This window comes from Columba livia, chromosome 8 (genome assembly GCF_036013475.1).
Source record: "Columba livia isolate bColLiv1 breed racing homer chromosome 8, bColLiv1.pat.W.v2, whole genome shotgun sequence".
In the NCBI taxonomy this organism is placed as follows: domain Eukaryota; kingdom Metazoa; phylum Chordata; class Aves; order Columbiformes; family Columbidae; genus Columba; species Columba livia.
Window position 1 is genome coordinate 3,970,136 of NC_088609.1, and position 17,357 is coordinate 3,987,492.

At 43.0% G+C, this 17,357-nt stretch overlaps 1 protein-coding gene across 1 annotated transcript in view; it reads left to right on the plus strand.

Moving 5' to 3' along the window:
• The window catches only part of EIF2B3 (eukaryotic translation initiation factor 2B subunit gamma), a 97,975-nt gene that overhangs the window by 45,590 nt on the left and 35,028 nt on the right, over positions 1–17,357 (plus strand). Inside the window, exon 6 of the mRNA XM_005501029.3 lies at positions 4,642–4,731. Within this exon, the coding sequence (XP_005501086.1) occupies positions 4,642–4,731 (90 nt within the window). The remainder of the gene's footprint in view (positions 1–4,641; positions 4,732–17,357) is intronic.

The following is a 17,357-nucleotide window of genomic DNA, read 5'->3' on the forward strand; positions in this document are numbered from 1 at the left end:
AGCTTTGTGTGTGCTCCCTTCAGATTTATGATTTTGACCCCAGCCTGGCATTATCACACTGTCAGTGGGAGTGCAGGGCTGGTTTGAACCTCCAGCTCTTGGTGGTAATCTCTCTTAATTAGTTTACAGTTTAAACAGTTGTCCATCTTTTTGCCTTTAAACAAGGGAAGTTTGCTCTATCAGTGGTTGATTTCCCTGAGGGAGGAAGTCCTGAGAGAGGTTATCGGGGAGAGAAAAGCTCCGGGCTCCACTTTCAAAGCAGTGCCACGTACGAAGCATGCATCAATCCTGTTAGTACTGCTTATTATTTCACAATGGCCTGTCAGGAATTACGGGCGCAGACCTTTCTAAGGACTCTTGCAGACCTTTATGCACTCTCATCCCGAGTCAGGATTTTGTGGAATTACGTGCTAATAAAAGCTAATTTTACACATTAAATTGCGTTCTTTGAAATTGCTCTTTTAATTGCTGATCTTTCCGTGACTTCTCCACAGATCTCTCTGAGCCTCCTCATTGTCGACTTTCTGCCAGGGAGCCCTGGGTGCCTCATCATTAAGGCTAAAATCTGCCATCACTTAACATAACACATAGAGCTTACAACTGGGAGCAGCCCCCTCCCTTGCATGGGAGCACAGACAATAATAGACGCTATAGTGGCAGCGCCAATGGGAGTTTTACCATGTATTTTAATGACTTGAGCTTGATTACATTTGCTAGATTGAACCGAAGTTCATTTAGTAATTGGTATGATTCTTAGAGGGTTCGCATTTGACGTTCCTCGCTTATTAAAGAGCTCTGGCAATGGCTGTTACAACTTTCATCTCAATGGTGACCCTCTCAGATATATATCCAGTCTTTTTCTTTTGATAAACCACCCAACCCGGCGCTCATTAACACTCAGCCATCTGCAGCCAGCCCCTCCTAGTACCTTCTCCCTTGCTTTGATGATATAATTAAAAGCCTTCTGTATTATCTCCCTCAGAGCGATAAGCCTAGGTGTGTCAGCTCTCGGTACTTGCATTGTTTGTTATTCGATTCTCTCTGTATCAGCTGTTCCTCACGACGACGGGCTCATTTTTCATATGTTGTAAAGATTAGTTGTAAAGATGGACTGGGAGATCAGAGGCATGAGAAGGGAGTGTGGCTTTCAATATTAGTAACCAGATGCTCATTTGAAATGGTGATGGAGTTTGCTGTTATCTGTTAGATTATTTGGCTCCTTTACTTCTACCTGAAGATAAACTGGTTTAAGCACTAGTCAATGAAAATTAGCATCATCTTTAGTGGCTTGTTATGATAGTGCTCTTATCAGTCTGGTTTAGTGTGGCTATTCTCTCCTTGAGCCCGGTTTACAGAAATGGCAGCTTTGTTTATGCATGTGCCCAAACTTGCCTGTTTGACCTTTGAAGCTGTGATTATAATATTAATCTATGGGACTATTCTGTTGCAAATCACTTAGGTGGTCTGTATTTCAGAGGATTTTCATTGGGGGACCTCCCTCTTGTCCAGCATGGTGTTCCGTTATTGTTAGTATATTCTACATTGAAGCTAACTCAGAGTGGCGTTTCAGTACATCTTGTTTGGCTGGGTTTGTGGGGTTTTTTGTGTGTGTGATGGAGCTGCAGCGAGGACAGCGCTGTGCTGCAGTCTGTCCGCTTGCACTGATTTTGTATAACTTTATAGCAGAGTTGCTTAGCTATAGAAAACCTTGGTGCAATACTTGCACACAGATACAAACCAGCGCACAAATCCTCAGTACCCTGCGGTGGAGCTAAATAGTGTTATTCCAGTGTCCTGGTTTTGCTAAAAACAAGTTTCTCTTTTAGTGAATTTGCCTGTCAGCTAAAGCCTTCATATTAGCTGCATTTTCCTGGAGAACCAGACACATGTTTTGGTAAACCTAGCAATGGAATGCAAACTTATTGATAAGCACAGATGGACATCTCGGGAGAGGGGCGACGAGAAACAAGTGAGCAAGAAACTGACCAACTGTGTATAACATCCCATTCACGTGAATACTTCATATAAAGTGGGAGATCACGAGGATCTCGTCCCTTTGTCCCTTTTCCCTTCTGCTTATGGCCAACATTAGAAGAGGACCTTGCTAGTCGTCCCTGTGAACTGAGGCCTAGTGAGAGACTGAATCCAGCTCCGATTGGCTGCAGAGTCCAGTCCAGGACTTTGGTTGCCGGCTCTGCAGTTGCTGAGACTTTCAAGATTGGTTTTGTATATTTTGTATTATTTTCTCTATTCCTATTAGTAGCATTAGTAAAACATCTTTAATTTTTTCCAACTCTCTTCTCTCTGCCCTTCTTTTCCTCCCAATCGCCTCTCCTTAGTGGAAAGGGGGGAGAGGGAGGGGCAAAAAGGGGGAAGTGGGGGGGGAGAGGGGGTTAACAATACATCTGCCAGGGTTTTATTGTCACCCCGCAATCTTAACCCTCGACATCCAGTTTGCAGGTGGGGAGACTGGATGTGTGAAAGCCACACAGACACTGGCGACAGAACCAGCATCTTTTGAGTTCCTGTTTTACACTCCGATGCTTGATGTCCAGCCCATGCAGCCTTCCCCTGTCTTGTGTTTAAGGGAGGTTGTGCCAGATCTTGAATAGGAAGAGAAGAACCTGGCATTCTGGCATTAATGAAACTGCGATCTGTTTGTCATCTTCTAATTAAGACTTGGGATTTTTCCTCCTATTTTTCCCTCTTCTTCCCATTTTGGATCCATTTCCATTTTTTTTACATGTTTCTTGCCTTGTTCCATTGTTTTGTTCATTTTCCCAGCTTTCCTCATTGCTTCATTTCTTTCCATTTGTTTCTTTCACCCATTTCAATAAACTATTATATTCATTATGTAAATACAAGAGAGCCCTTTTTCTCAGAGAAGATATGAAAATTCTCTCATAAATACACAAAATGTGGAAACCATCCTCGGGATGCAGAGCAGGAGGGAGTCTGCCGACTTCCAACTGCAAGACCTCATTAAAATTAGTGGATTCCCTATCCTCTTTGCATAGGGAGCATTGCTGTTTGGGCTGACTTCCACAGCAACATCTGGGCCACTGATAACATCAGTACTGGAGCATTGCTAGGTGAGCTCATGTTTTGTTAATGAAGCAATCTACTGAAAGTGCATATATCATTTTTTAGTACCACATACTTTACTGCAAAGACTCGTGCTACTATTATAGGAGCTTTCCTTTACAAGTGCGAGTTAAATAATTTTGTTATAGTTAATATGCTTAACTTGAATTGAATAGCATGCTTGAGAAATGCCACCTAGATTTAAAAACTTGAACACTTTGGGAGTTCAATGCATGAGTTAAGAAATACACTGAAAAAATGCGTATTAGAACACCTGATATTCTCAGTAGCTTTGTTGTTAGTAAATGTTTGGTGTGCTGGTGGTGTGGTATTGGTTTTCTACACACATGTAGTTGCGAGTGATCCTCCTGCTGAGCTAACTAGATAATAAAAGTGATCATGATCGCAAACGTCTGACTTTAGCATCTTCTGGAATAAGCAAACAAAGGTCGGATGGAATATACTGGTAAGTTATGTTCAGTCAAACTTCACTATGAAATCCAGGCATCCAAGGAAGAAAAATGAAAGCGGATAATTTCATATGTGGATTGAAATTTCTCTCAACAGCCTCTGCACTGTGGGTGCAGTTGCAGCCCTGTGTCATCCCCAGCTGGTTTTGTGTTTTGTCATTTTTCATTTGCACGCTGAGTATTCTTGCGTCCTGAGAGCTGGTGGTGAGTGCTCAGAAAGCCACAACGCTCTTAAATGAGGCTACAGGTGTGTGGAAGGGAAACTAATATTGGCATAAAATATCTTGCTGTTTTGAGACATGTTCCAAAAAGAGTTTCCACTCTCTGAGAACACAGAATGCATGAAGAGAAGTAATAGAAGCAATTGATGAGTCTTTCTCTTATAAACCGTTGTTCTTAAACTGCTGAAGCTATTGGAGATTTCTGAGTCGCTGAAACATTAACCTGCCACTGGTCTGAAAGTGAAGACTTCCCTGTTTGCCGTTGTTTGGCTACTGATGAGCGGGAGTTTTACTGATCTTTTCCATCTTACTGGGCTGGATAGGCAAACACTTTGTAATTAGCTGTGGCAGTCATTTGTCATGTGTAGTGCAGGAAAGGTGAGCAGACCCCATCTCCTTTCCCTATTCCCCTGCAGGAAGTGTTGGAAAAATTACAGTAATGCTGGTGTGTTTGCGAGCAGAACATGCACAGCCTTGCATATTAAGGCAGGCACTTAGCCAGGAGCTTTGAATTATTGTACCCTGACATTACCCACTGTAACTTTTAGCACTCTGGGCCCATTACTTTGGCATACTGCCCAGTAATGTGCAATTTCCACTTACATAAGGAGATGTAGCAGGAGTAATGACTCCTTGGAGAAGGTGTTTTCTTTCGCAGCAAATCAGCCCAGGGCCAGCAGGTGTAAGTTTATAGACAGTCCAGTAATGGCAGCCTGCACTGTTCTCCTCTGTTAATCCAGGAGCAGATGGAAAGGAACAGATCTGCCTTCGCACACTTTTCACTGTCCACTGATTTAATTGCAAAGTTAAGCTCTTGTAAATGGCCGTGCAAAACTCTGTGATGTTCCTCTTTTTGTCTTTTCCAGGCACCCCAGAATGCACATCAGAACGGGGCTGATGGATGCTCATCTCTACTGTCTGAAGAAATATGTGGTAGATTTCCTTGTAGAAAACAGGTAAGAAACCAAGCAATACACAAGGTAGTAGCAGGTGTTTGCATTGACATGTGGTTCAGACCAAAGCTTTTAAAGGAAGGTTTGCTTCATTAAGTGGGCTGCCATAAAATAGAAATGTGAAAGAAAAGAGTTTTCAAAACGCTTTAGCTACATGAAAAAGAATGCCAGGCATTATGGCTGAACTTCTTATTCAGATCTTTTTTAAAAAGAAATATCTAATAGCAGCGTAAGTAAAAGCTAAACTTTTCGCCTCTCGTCTGCATCCCATGTTTCCCTAATGTATCTGTGCTTTTTGGCTGTTCATTTCAGCAGGGCTCCCCCATTGTTAGGGCTGTGAATACATTTCTGACCTTTGATTTCCCCCACCACAGTCTGTTTTGGCCTTTGCAATCACCTTTTTTCTCCCCCTTCACATCCACCACCACTGCAGGTGGGCTATCTCTGTAGCATCCTCTGTTTTTAGCTTGTGATGTTCCTCTGTCAAAACTCAGAGACCACCCACTGAGACTAAGAAAAACATCCATTTATGGAAGTAGAGAAGGATCTTAGCTATAATATTTCATGAAACAGACCAAAAAAACCCACTGTTTATCTTTAAAAAACAAACAAATGAACAACCCCCCCTCACAGTAAGTAGCTCAGTTTTGGAATGACGTCCTGTTCCTTGACTTTTTGTAGCGCTCTCGTGCCTGTTACATATATTGAATGCTCGCTGGGTTCTCAAGAGTCTTCCTACCCTTTTAAGTAAGATGAAAAATAAAGGGGCTGACGAAGTGGTGTGTTCATAGTGCTTTTCCTTGGCACATAAACCGATGTGAAAAAACTTGGAGAGGTGGGGGAATTTATGGTCGCCTCGACCATCTACAATCTGGCGATGCAGTTGGATACATGATCGAAGCTCTTGAGTTAAAAAAGTGGAAAATACGTGTTAACCCCCACGGCAATTTCTTGCCATGCGTAAGAATAAAGCTTATCCAATGCTGTGACTGCAACGTGGGGGAGTTTTATAAGTCATTTTAGCTCCCATTGGTGTATGGGAACATGTCGAAAAGGTGAGAAACCTTCAGGAGCAGCAGATGATTTAAATCTGGAATAAGCCGTTTATTGAGTGTACTATAGATACTTGATGACAGTTTGGACTTCTTCTGTTTCCTGTGGTAGCTTGAAGTGGTGTTTATGCCTTTCTTTTGTCATAATACAACAAGTAGAACTCATTTCTTGAAATATTAGCCATCCAGTTTTGCTGGTGTTAGACATTTCACACATTTGGGGTTTTTTCCCTGGTATTCCATGCTGGTTTGAATTTAGATCATTAGGTCTGTGGGACAAGGACAGGCTTTTCAGACATGCCGCGATGCCTGACACAATGAGGCCTCGACGTATAAATATTGGTAAGTTCAGATTTCAAGGCTTTATGCAACTTCTGCTGAAACCGGTGAGATGTTGGCTTTGTCAGAGATGGGATTTTACCTTATATTAACCAAAGCAAGCAGGGTGAAATCCTGCTCTGATTCTTCTTCTCTTGCTCCTGTGGCACATACATAGTTCCAGCAGCTAGACAGCATTTGCAAGACCCGATCCCTGCTTACTAATGGCAGGTTGCTGCTTCATTCTCTTTATTACACACATGCTGCTTATTCAGTCAACTGAGAAGAGAGACTCACTTGCAAGTTATGTGCGTAACTGGAAAATCTGGGGAATGGGACTTTTGCCATGAGGAATAGCTTGGGCTTTCAGGCTTCTGGCATTGGTGGGCATTTGCAGCTTGTTTTTCTTCTCTGAGGAAGGGGAGGACAGTGCATAGCCAAAGATCTTTCCATGTTTGGCAGCAATATGCCAGGACTTTTTAGAGACCCCGTGGAATAGTTTTGCCTCAAAAGTACCGACGTCTACACAATTGTTTGGGTTTAAGGATTCTTTTTAATACTTTGTTTTTTAGTCTTACCTACAGTACGATTTTTGCCTCTCTGCAATTCCGCGCTGGGGCTGGAGAAGCTCAGATGCCTTGTTTAAGTTGTGTGTGTTTAAAACGAACAGCAGGGACTGAAGTGAACAGTGAAGCTCTTGTGCGGTGCCAGGAAGTACTGACACAGTGTACTTCCTCAATATTACAATATTTACATTGTGTTAATATTTTAACAGCGCGGTTTGATGGCAGGCAGAACACCTTTTTTCGTTGTTTGTAGCTCAGGGAACCATTTACATTTTTTTCAAATTTTATTTTGACATACAAAAGCAGAAAAGATGTTACCCAGCAGTAAAAAATTCAGATCGTGCAGCTGACTATAGCTCACTCTTTTGCAGAGGAAAATTATTATTACTTCCAGGTCAAAGAAACGTGAAAACTAATGTGGTTATGTATGTGGGATCTGTTGCTTCAAATGGGATAAAAGCCCAGTGGAGTCACAGCTTAGCTGCGAAGATGTAGCAAAACCAAGTGAATGCAGTTTGTGTACAGCTGCACCTGTAAGGGTCAGCGTGCGTTGTATGTAAAGTCCAAAGTCACGAGCAACTAATATGAAAACAGGGGAAAAAAGAACATAAAATAGCCAAACTTGCTCTAGGATTTGGGATAGCTTTATATGACGCCTATGGAAAAAGGCTGAATTTCTTGTTCAGCTCCAGAATAGAGTTGTGATACCAAGGTTTTTTCACCAGCTTGGCTACAGATCCCTTAATTCTTCTGTGTACTTTCTTCCTCTTCTGGGTGGGATTGTTTGGAGAATAATCAGTGTTCGTTTGGCAGCAGGGAGATTGTACTATGGGTATGTTAGGAGAGGTCAAAATACTGTTTGGTGGTCTGTAACTTGGTTTGTAGTCCTTTAATATATTTTTATGAACTATTTTTAAAGGTCTGAATAGTAGATTCTTCTGCCTGAAGTTTTATTTCATTATAGCAAACCAAACAAATCTGTGAGTTTTAAAAAGCAGAGGTTGCTAGTGCCTTTGAATAAAAGTTAGAGTAAATCTTCTGTTTATTAGAACCCCCTCAAACATGTATTTCCAGACAAAAATATCACACCTCTAATGTTGTTTAAACTTGGGGAATGAAACTGCATTCTCTTTCCTCTCCCAGGAGGAAAAAGTGCATTTTGGCAGTTTAAATCCCCGTCTCCATCTGTCTCGTGTCCACTAGTTCAATACTGCATCATGGTGAAATTGAGTGTTCAAGGATTTGACAGTCCCAATCTGTCCAAATTTACCAAGGGCAAGTGCTCCTGGTTCCAGTGACTTGGGGAACAGCTGAAGAAGCTCTTGCCCCTAGCAGTTTGTTATTCCCTGTGGCTGGAATTTACTCCTTCCCTTCTCTCCATGCTCCTGCATCACTGGGGCAGGTTGATTATGAGTGCTCTTTAATCAGCTCTGATGCACTGGCAGCCTCTGCCAGGGGTGCCAGCACGAGCACCCGGAGCTCTGCTCTGGCATGGACGGATGGACGGACGGACGGATGGACGGACATCTTTATCCCCGCATCTCCAGTGGGTACCTGGTGCTGGCAACTTCTGGGTTTGTTCCCACTAGATTCACAATGGGTCATGGGCCATACCCTGCTGCCAACTGGATTTATCCTGTCTGAACAGGGACTGTGACCTCAATGTGAAGAAGCAGCACCTTGTTTGGGCTGAATTCCTGTGTAACCTCATGTGGGTGTTCCTGCTCCGGTGCGGGGATTGCACTGGATGAGCTTTTGAGTTCCCTTCCAATCCTGAACATTCTGTGATTCTGTGAATTTTCAGCTGATTATAACTGGTCTTGGGGTTTTTTTTTCTGCAGAGACCTTTGGTTCTTCCCCAGGTTCCTCTCTGCATCAATTAAGTTAGAGTTGCTGAGGTTCGTCTTGGTTTGGCAGATGTACCGACTGGCCAAATTGTAGCACATATTTGCATGGGAGGGAGGTCAGTTAAAAATCTGATCTCTGTGTATTCAGGCGAGAGTTTTTCTTTCCTAAACATTTCTTTTTTCAGGATAAAGCTAACCTGAGGATGTTATAGGTGCTGTGGTTTGTGGCGTGGGGCAGCGGGGCTGCGCCTCTTGCAGGAGCTGCTGTGCCAGCGCTGAAGGTGAACACCTGCACCGCATGATGAACTGCACAATATTGCTTTTCTTAAAAGGATCCTTCCACGAGCGGAGCCACAGCAGCCGACACAGAAGCAGAGGCTGTAGCTGGCTGGGGGCACGACTCCACCCCACAGCTGGCGGGCCTCACACCCCCGGGGCCCTGGGGTGGCAGCCAGCACAGTAGCCAGTCCCTTTTTTTGGCACTCTCCTGAGTGCTAGGTTGGAATCCAGCCTCACTGCTGCATTCAGGGCAGATGGAAGAAGAGAGTCCTTATTCCTTTTCCCCCGCGAACTTCGTCTGTAGCGGAGGGCAGGATGGAGGCCTGTGCTTTGTGAGCCTGGTGTGTCGCTCAGCCATGCACTGACGTTTCTTTACTGAGTGCTGATAGTTCGCTTGCTGACAATCCCAGCAAAGCTGCTCGCAGAACAAATGTGATTGAAGTGAAATTGCATGGTAGTTTGTGTTCTGCTTTTCCAGAATTTTTCTAAAGCTGTAGCCTGGTGAAATAAGATACCTGGTTTGGGGGAAGGCGAGGAGGGAGATAGATACAAAGCAACCCCTTCCCCGGTAAAGTTTTAACGCAGAAAATTCAAACTTGCTTTGGAAATTTAAGTGCTGAAGTTGTGTGTTTCTCTGTGTATCCTGTGTATACACTTAAAAGCATATGTAATATGCATTTATAATATATGTATGTATTAATATCATTGTGCCCACAGTCAGTGGAGCAGGTTTAGATGACAACGTTTGTTATATGTGTAACATATAACACAGCTGAAACCAGTAGCTGCATGGAGGCTTCCATTTCCACCTCTCATTGAGGTAGACCAGAAAATGTGAAGCCAGATTAAGGCTGTTTAAACCAAAACAATATGTGGTCCTACTTATTAAATTACCTCCCAAAAATAACTCTTATCAAATTCCATCAGTGCAGAGCTTGTCATGAACGTTCTAATCAAACCTTGCTTATAGGTTGGGCACATGAAAAGCTACATTTGAAAATACTAACTTTGCAAAGTTAAGCAGTTGGCAGTTAGGAAGTGCCACAGCTGAGGCTCCCTGTGCAACCTTTTCCTTCTGTACGTGCCACATGTTATGGTACAGTCTTTGTTTCCATTACTCTGGTATTTTTGCTCTGTGAGCATTGCTTCATTTGTTGCCTGAGATGCTCACTGGAGGAGATACTGTGCAGTATTGTATGTAACTTCTGTAGCTCAGGTGAAGGCCACCAGCCTTACTTGTTGCTTGCTGTTTAAACCCTATCCTGGAGATAAGGTGAATACTTTCCTTTTGGATTTTTGGTGTCATTACTGATATTACAATGCTCTGCACACACTTCGTTAACTGTCTTTCCAGCACTCTGATTAGTGAAGCAGTCATCTTTCTCATTCTGAAAGGGGGAAACTAAGGCACACAAGAGGTGGAGTTTAAAGCATCTTTGTCTTAATCATGCCAGTTTTCAGTCCTTGATGTTATATAGAGAGCTCTTAATGTTGAAAGAATCTTTTCCATTGATGAGGGCTGTCACAGGGTGACACTGATCAAACCAAAGGCAATCAGTGGCAACCTGCAGAAATCAATTTGTGTTCTGCATTCAGCAACATCTGTAAACTCCTCTGTCGGAAGAGAATTAAAAAAAAAAATCAATTCTTCAGGCATCATTCATTTGCCTTAAACTTTAGCAGTTCTTTTCTCCCCTCGCAGCCCTCTGCCTTGGACATTTAACACACGTGTTCCAACAAATGAGGCGGGCGTTCTTCTGCCTCATTACACAACCTTGATTCACCCCCAGGGCACAGTCCATCTTTACATTGGGTGAAGAAGAGATTGAGACTGGGGAGAGAGGAAAAGGTAGGTGTGTTTTTAAGGACTGTGTCATAATGTGCACACACGAGGTCTTAATTAAGGTTGTATATGCAATATAGTTCTAGGTTTCCTTAGTTTGAGTGCCCAAACTGTTACCCTGATATTAAGTGTGTGTATATATGTATTTATATGTGTGGCACTTTTAGAATGAATCAGTGAGGCTACTGTGACTCTTGCTAATGGAGTAGCTGTTATCAACGTAGATTTATCACCTTTCAGGTCAACCACAAGGAGGAGATGAGATGCTCTAGACTTACAAAGGCTGAGCTGGATATTCTTTGAGCCTTGGCCTGGAGCATACTCTGTTACTCTGTGGAGTAGTGCATGAGTAGCCCAGTTACCTTGCAGAAAGAGAGAGAGAATGGAGCATGCCCAATGTCAGAGGACTCAAAAAATTTAGTTGCAAAACAGGTCTCTTCCAAACATGTGCAAACAGTGGTTTTTCAGACTTTACTTGATGTAGTATGGGCACTTTTTATGTTTACAAATGTAATGCCCTGACGAAAAGACAACCTTGTGCCAAATTGCGAGCATGGAAGTGCAAGAGCTTTTCAGCAGAGCAGCTGAAATATTTTTAACATGGACAAAACAAAGTATTTTTCCATAATTTCTTTCTTGGAAATAACTGAGACATTTTTGATGAAGCTGTCCAAAATAAATCCGCTTGAGGCAAACACCTGGCATGGATAACTTCAGCCGAAATGGTTAAAGCTCGGCAAAGTTTACAAACATATGAAAACAGAAACTTGCTATAGGAAATGCAGGGTAATTTATCTTTATGCACCCTGGTTGCGCCACCTCTGAAAGCCACTCGTCTTGGTTTTTCTGAAGGCCACTGTGTGTTTGCTCAGATGTTCTGGTTTCTCTGCTATGTAGCAGAGTGGCAATCGCGTTTTCTAACTCAAGGAGATCTTTGGACTTCATTTCAAAAGTCTATCTCTAAAACAAAGTTGACAGCAAACATCTTCCTCTTCTACATCGGAACATTTTACATGCTTTTGTGCTGTCCTTCCCTCCTGCTTCCTCCTAAAAGCAAGGTAAATTTTTATTGTGTTTAGTAATGTGTTTTGCAAATCACCCTTTTGTCCTGAATCTAGGACTTCTAAATTGTTGGGTGTAGAAAAACCCCCCGTTTCCGTCCAACAGCCACCTGGGAGCTGGGCAGCTCTTTGTGGCCGGGAGGAACGGTGCGCGGTGCTGGGGAGGCAAGAATGATAAACAGCAGCGCTGTGGTTGCTTGGGAAGGTCTGAGTAAGCGTTTGCAGTGCCTGGGAACACAGTGCTAATGTCTCGCTTGCCACCGGGAAAATCCACTTTCCCTGGGGAGCTGCTCTCGGGGAGCGCGGCTGAGCCGGAGCTAAGGACACAAATCAGCTCTTCTGCGCTTCTTCCAGCGCTGGCTGGAGAGCTGCCTGCCAAAATTCACCAGTAGAGAAACCCTGAACTGAGCAAATTTGCAGTAAGCTTTATAGCCAAAGTCAGTATGATTTGTTTGCAAAGTTAAACACTGAGGGTTTCTTTTTTTTTCTGGACTGCTGAAATAAATAAGAGCAAATCGTGTGAGGTCATAGCGCTCTGCCTTTCCAAACTGCTTCAGCTGCAATCCCAGCGCAGCTTCTCTTCTTGGCTCCCCCCGCTCTGTCCAGAAAACCTCCACTGGGCCAGCGCTCGGAGGGGAGAGGAGGATTTGCTGTCTTGGTTCTCTGTATTCCGAGGTCTGTGGCCATGAGAAGAGCTGCGGTGGAGCCACCCTTCTCCTCCCGATAACAGGCAGGGGCAGTAGGAGATCTTTGCAAACTGGAGGTGCGAGTGACTGGCTCCGAAGCTCCCGCTCGGATGGCTGTGTGCTATGCTGTACACAAAGGCCCCTGCAGGTTTATATTAAGGTGTTACCCAGACTAAACCAGTACATTTTTTTCCTTTTCCCCTCTAAATGCCTTTTTATCATTCAGGCTGTCACCTGTGTTTCCTGGCAAGGGCTGCTGGCTGGGGGAGGTCTGGCAGAGCTGAACACCCAGCTTTGGTGGTCTTTGTGTGGCTGCCTGAAAGATGGCTTAAAACAGAACCTGCTCTGTGAATACCTGCGAGTTAACATGTGTCAGCCGTGTGGCTGGAAGGTTTCTCCTTTGCTGGAAAGAGACATTTTATAATGAATGCTTTCCTTGTGATTAAAATGGGTAAATAAACAAATAGCTCCTGCAGGAAGTATACTGTGTGAAGACAGGGCAAATAAATTGTAGCTTTCCAAACAAGGAAAAGAAAAAGGAGAAAAAAAAGTCCAACCCAACCAACCCAAGCTCCTCCTTAGTGCATTTAGTCTAGTAGAATGTGAAATGGCAATTTATCTTCCCTATTTCCTTTCCTTGTCAAACATATCCAGCTGTTGGAGCTTTCTCTGCTCCTTACTAGAAATGCCAAGACTTGAAATTTGTTGGTGTCCACCTCCTCCAGAGTATCATTACTGTTGTCATCTTTCCATGGTGCCAATCAAGCTCACTCCTGAAAACCTCAGGAGGAAAAAACCCTGGTGATCCAAACTAGAGTTAAACAAATTATGATTTTCAGCAAATCAATTCTGTAATAAATAAAACGCCTTTTCCTGTTAGCAGATTACCTGGGAGCCAGTGTATCTCTGGATGTGCTGAACTGGAGCTGATTAACTTCATGAATAACTGTAAATCTTTCTTTGTGAGACCACGATATGCCATAGTGGCCACATACTTGACATACTCGAAGGTCGCAGCACAGTGCATGCACATTCTGTCCATACAAGCTGCTCCTAGTGCAAGTTTTTATAAAGTAAATGTTAGAATTTGTTAATTTTCTTCTCTAACTGTGAGTTACAACATTAGGTAATGACCCTTTGGATTCCCTATGCAAAATGAATGTAGGGAGGACATAAAAAGGTCCTACAAATGTCAATGCAAATATTGTAGAATGATAGAAAAGTTTAGGTTGGGAAGGAACCTCTTGCAGTCTGTAGTCCAACTCCTGCTCAAAGTAGGGCTGACTTTTGTGTTGCTCAGGGGTTCCTTTTGCAGTTGAGTTTTTATATCTCGAAGGATGGAGGCCGGGCCTTGTCCCAGGGCTCTACTACTCACTGAAAAGTTGTTTTCTCTGTGTCCCAACTGGAATTTTCCTTGTTGCAGCTTGTGTCCATTGCCTCTTGCCCTTTTGCTGCGCACCTCTTGGAAAAGTCTGGCTGTCTTCTATATCACTTTACTTTTGGTTGCGGAAAACTGTAACCAGATCCCCCTGCAGCCTCCTCTTCTCTGGGATGAACAAACCAGCTCCCCCAGCTTCTCCTCATGTGCTCCTGGCCCTCGTGGTGGCCTCAGCCGGGCTTGCTCTGATCTGATAATAAACATTAAAAATGGTTAACGATTTTTCCACTGTTTCGTGCAGTTGCGATTTCCTTGGGTAGCCTTCGGTCAAACTGACTTCTGTCTTCATATGAGACGTGGATTTTGAACCAAAGAGGAACGATGATTCTTTTATCCATCTATACTTGTTGGTTTTGTTTTTTCCCGTAAATCATTGCCACTTGGACAGTATCATTCTAAGCATTCTTTCATCAATGCCGTACATTTTCTTCCACACAGCACTATTTGGATGTAAGATAGTACTTGGGGTGAAATTAATACCTTACCTTGCTGGACATTTTTCTGTGAGAATACAGTCTTTATATGTGATAACATGGCATAATTCTCTTGCAATGCAAATCCTAATTCTCCGCTATTTTCTCTTCTGCTTATTCTCAAAAATTCAACTTGTGAGTAAGAGAGAAAATAGTGGTTGTTTCCCTACTATTGCACTTCTCATAGTTTTTGTGGTCTAGGTGTTAGTTCAATGTCAAACTTCATCCTGCCTTAGCCAGGTAAATGAAACCTGAACAATAATAAAGATGTCTATGGCGCTGTTGCTGCTTAAATTATTGCATTGAATTTCAGTGATGGGAGACTTAACTTTCTGTATATAAAAGGGAAAATAAATGCTACTAATGATGATAGGGCTAAAGTAGCTAAGAGGTATCTTCATTAAAGCAGTGAATCATCAACAGAAAACAACATTTTAAGTTCCATTTTAAGTAGCTGGAGTATGAGGTAAGGGCTGATCTTAGAACACAGTCTTGAATCAAAGTGGAGGAACTACAACTTGCTTCACTTAACATAAAGTGAAAAACAGTTTTTAAAAGGGGATATAACATTTTAAACAGACCTAGAACAGTCTGTGAGAAATGCTAAGTGCTGTCTAGTTAAGTTACTGGTTTTGAAGAAGTTGAAGACCTGGATCTGGAGGAGGAGTGACAGTTCCCTAAATCAAAGGTGCAGAGATGGACTGTAGCACCCAGAGCATTTACAAAAGACATTTCTGGATGAATATCAACTGGAAAGAACGTTGTGAATAGAAGTAGACTCATGAAGAGGGATGGAATTCATTGACCAAAACCATTAATCTTGAAGTTCTTCAAGAAAGGGGTAAGTCACAAAAAAAGAAGTTTATTTTTATCACAGGGCAGTAGAACGTGTTGAAAATGCCACAGTGAGGAGAGGGAGTTGCCCTATGGAGAGCAAGAATTAGTATCAACAGTGAGGACAGGAATTAAGGTAGAGTGACTGCTGGGAGAAGGATGTAGAAATGGGACTCGTACGGGTGGAAGCAGGACTGAATTACACACCAGAGCTCCCAGTTTATCTCCCAGAAGAATGGCTGTGTTGTTAAGTCAAACTGAGAATGAGTCCATTTGATCGCAGACCACCAAGCACGGTATCTGCTTGGAGGAACAGAGCAAAATGATGTGGACATATACGATGCCTTTAATGCAGCCTCAGTAGAGCAGGGTGACAGAGCTTATCCACATGAAGCTACAGCCATGTCTACATTTTTGGGCACATGTTTTATATAGACAAGTCTGAAGCGTTCAAATCTATCTGAACATATACTTGTGCTCCTAAAGTTTACACAGTTCATCAGTTTTATGAATACGCATCGACTTTATCAAGTACATCATATGCATGTGTTTGTTTAGGCACATTATCAGAATTCCTCTGTTTGATGCACTTTTCAGAAAAGGAGCCTAATTTCAAAGGCATTTAGCAAAGAGTTGGTAACTGAGGCGCAGATGGCTGCAACGGCGGAGGTTGGAGGGGATGGGGAAAGATGAGTCCTGGCAAGGAATCACATTTGGTGCAGGTGCGCTTGTTTTAGAAGAATGGGATGCTGTCTGGGAATGAATGAGCTCCATTCCTCAGCAGTGTGTACAACCTGCCAAACACCCTGGGTGGCCTCCAACAGCCTTGGAGACTTTTGGTCAGAGAGAAGTTCTAAAAATGTCTAAACTTGCTGGCATTCCCATGCAAGAGCTGCACCAGTCGGGAGCTGCGAGGCGTTCCTGGCTGTTGGCGAGTGGGCAGAGTTAGGGTTGCTTAGATGACCCGAGCTGAGTGCGCACACGCTTTCAAAGGATTTGAGTATGTAATTGAGGAGTTTTAATTTCTGTGGTCAATTTTTCAAAAAGCTGCCTTCTTTCCCAAAGGGGTTTTTGGCAGAAGTGGAAGTTAGATCCCTGCTCCTTTAAGTGCATCCAGACGTGGTGGAACATGAGAACAGCTTTTTATGTGGTTTGCATCCATACCATCCCTTCCATACTTTGATCTGGATCCTCTCTGCATTATGGTGCCTGTGACTGTCATTTGCATGTTGTCTTCTGCTCTCCCATCATCCAGATCGCGGGGATTTTGGTGGTGATTTGGCAACTTTGCAAAGTCATTCATAAAGCTGAGCCTGCCAAGCAGAGCTGTGTGGTTATGCCGGCGTGCTCTGCAGTGGCTTCTCAAATATTGTCATGCTTGCTCTTACGAATGTGGGAGTAAGATGCCATCAGACTTGAAGGTTTTGGTTAGAAAATAGTACGGAAAGACAAATGAAGCGCAAGTGCCGTCATGTGGAACTACCTTTTGGTAGAATGTTTCTCAGTTTCCTTGCATTCTCTGTGGGCTTTTAGCTCCAAAAATAATAAGGCACACTGACAAATAAATTAATTGTTATGAAATTGGGGGGAACAAGAACTGCGTTTACTATTTTTGTGACAGAAGTGTTGAGAGTAGAAGAGGACAAATGGAACACAGCGAGAAATAACATCTGTTTGATGTTATGATTGGTGTTGGGGGTTCTTGAATTAGGCACAAGTAATTGCCTAGTAGTTTATTGGCTTGCCTGGTTACTTTGGAGTTTTCCTTTATTATAATTAGTCGTGGGTACACCAAACAAAGGCAAAAGATCATTGAGAGATAGAAGGGCAGAATTAACCTTCTACAGGGATGTGGCACACCCTATAAATTTATCATTTGATACTTTTTCCTTTTGTACACAGTCCTTGTCTCCTTTCTCCGCATTCTTAGCATGTCTCAGAAATTCCAGCATTTTTAGCAGTGAATCAGAGAGGAGAAGGGGAAAAGGCCTGTAATTGGTTTTTCCATTGTGCTTGTTAAAACCGCATTGTGGGAAATGGACCCAAACACTGTCTTTTAAGTGGTGTTGAGTCGGAGGCAGGTGGTATTAACTCAGGACTGCATTAACTCTTTTCAAATCTCTTTCCTGTTTCCTTGAGGAAACATGCCTGGTGTATATATATGGCAAGGGCTGTTTGCCTGCCTCTCGCATTGACATTTTAATTTGGTCCATGATATAAATATCATTTCCC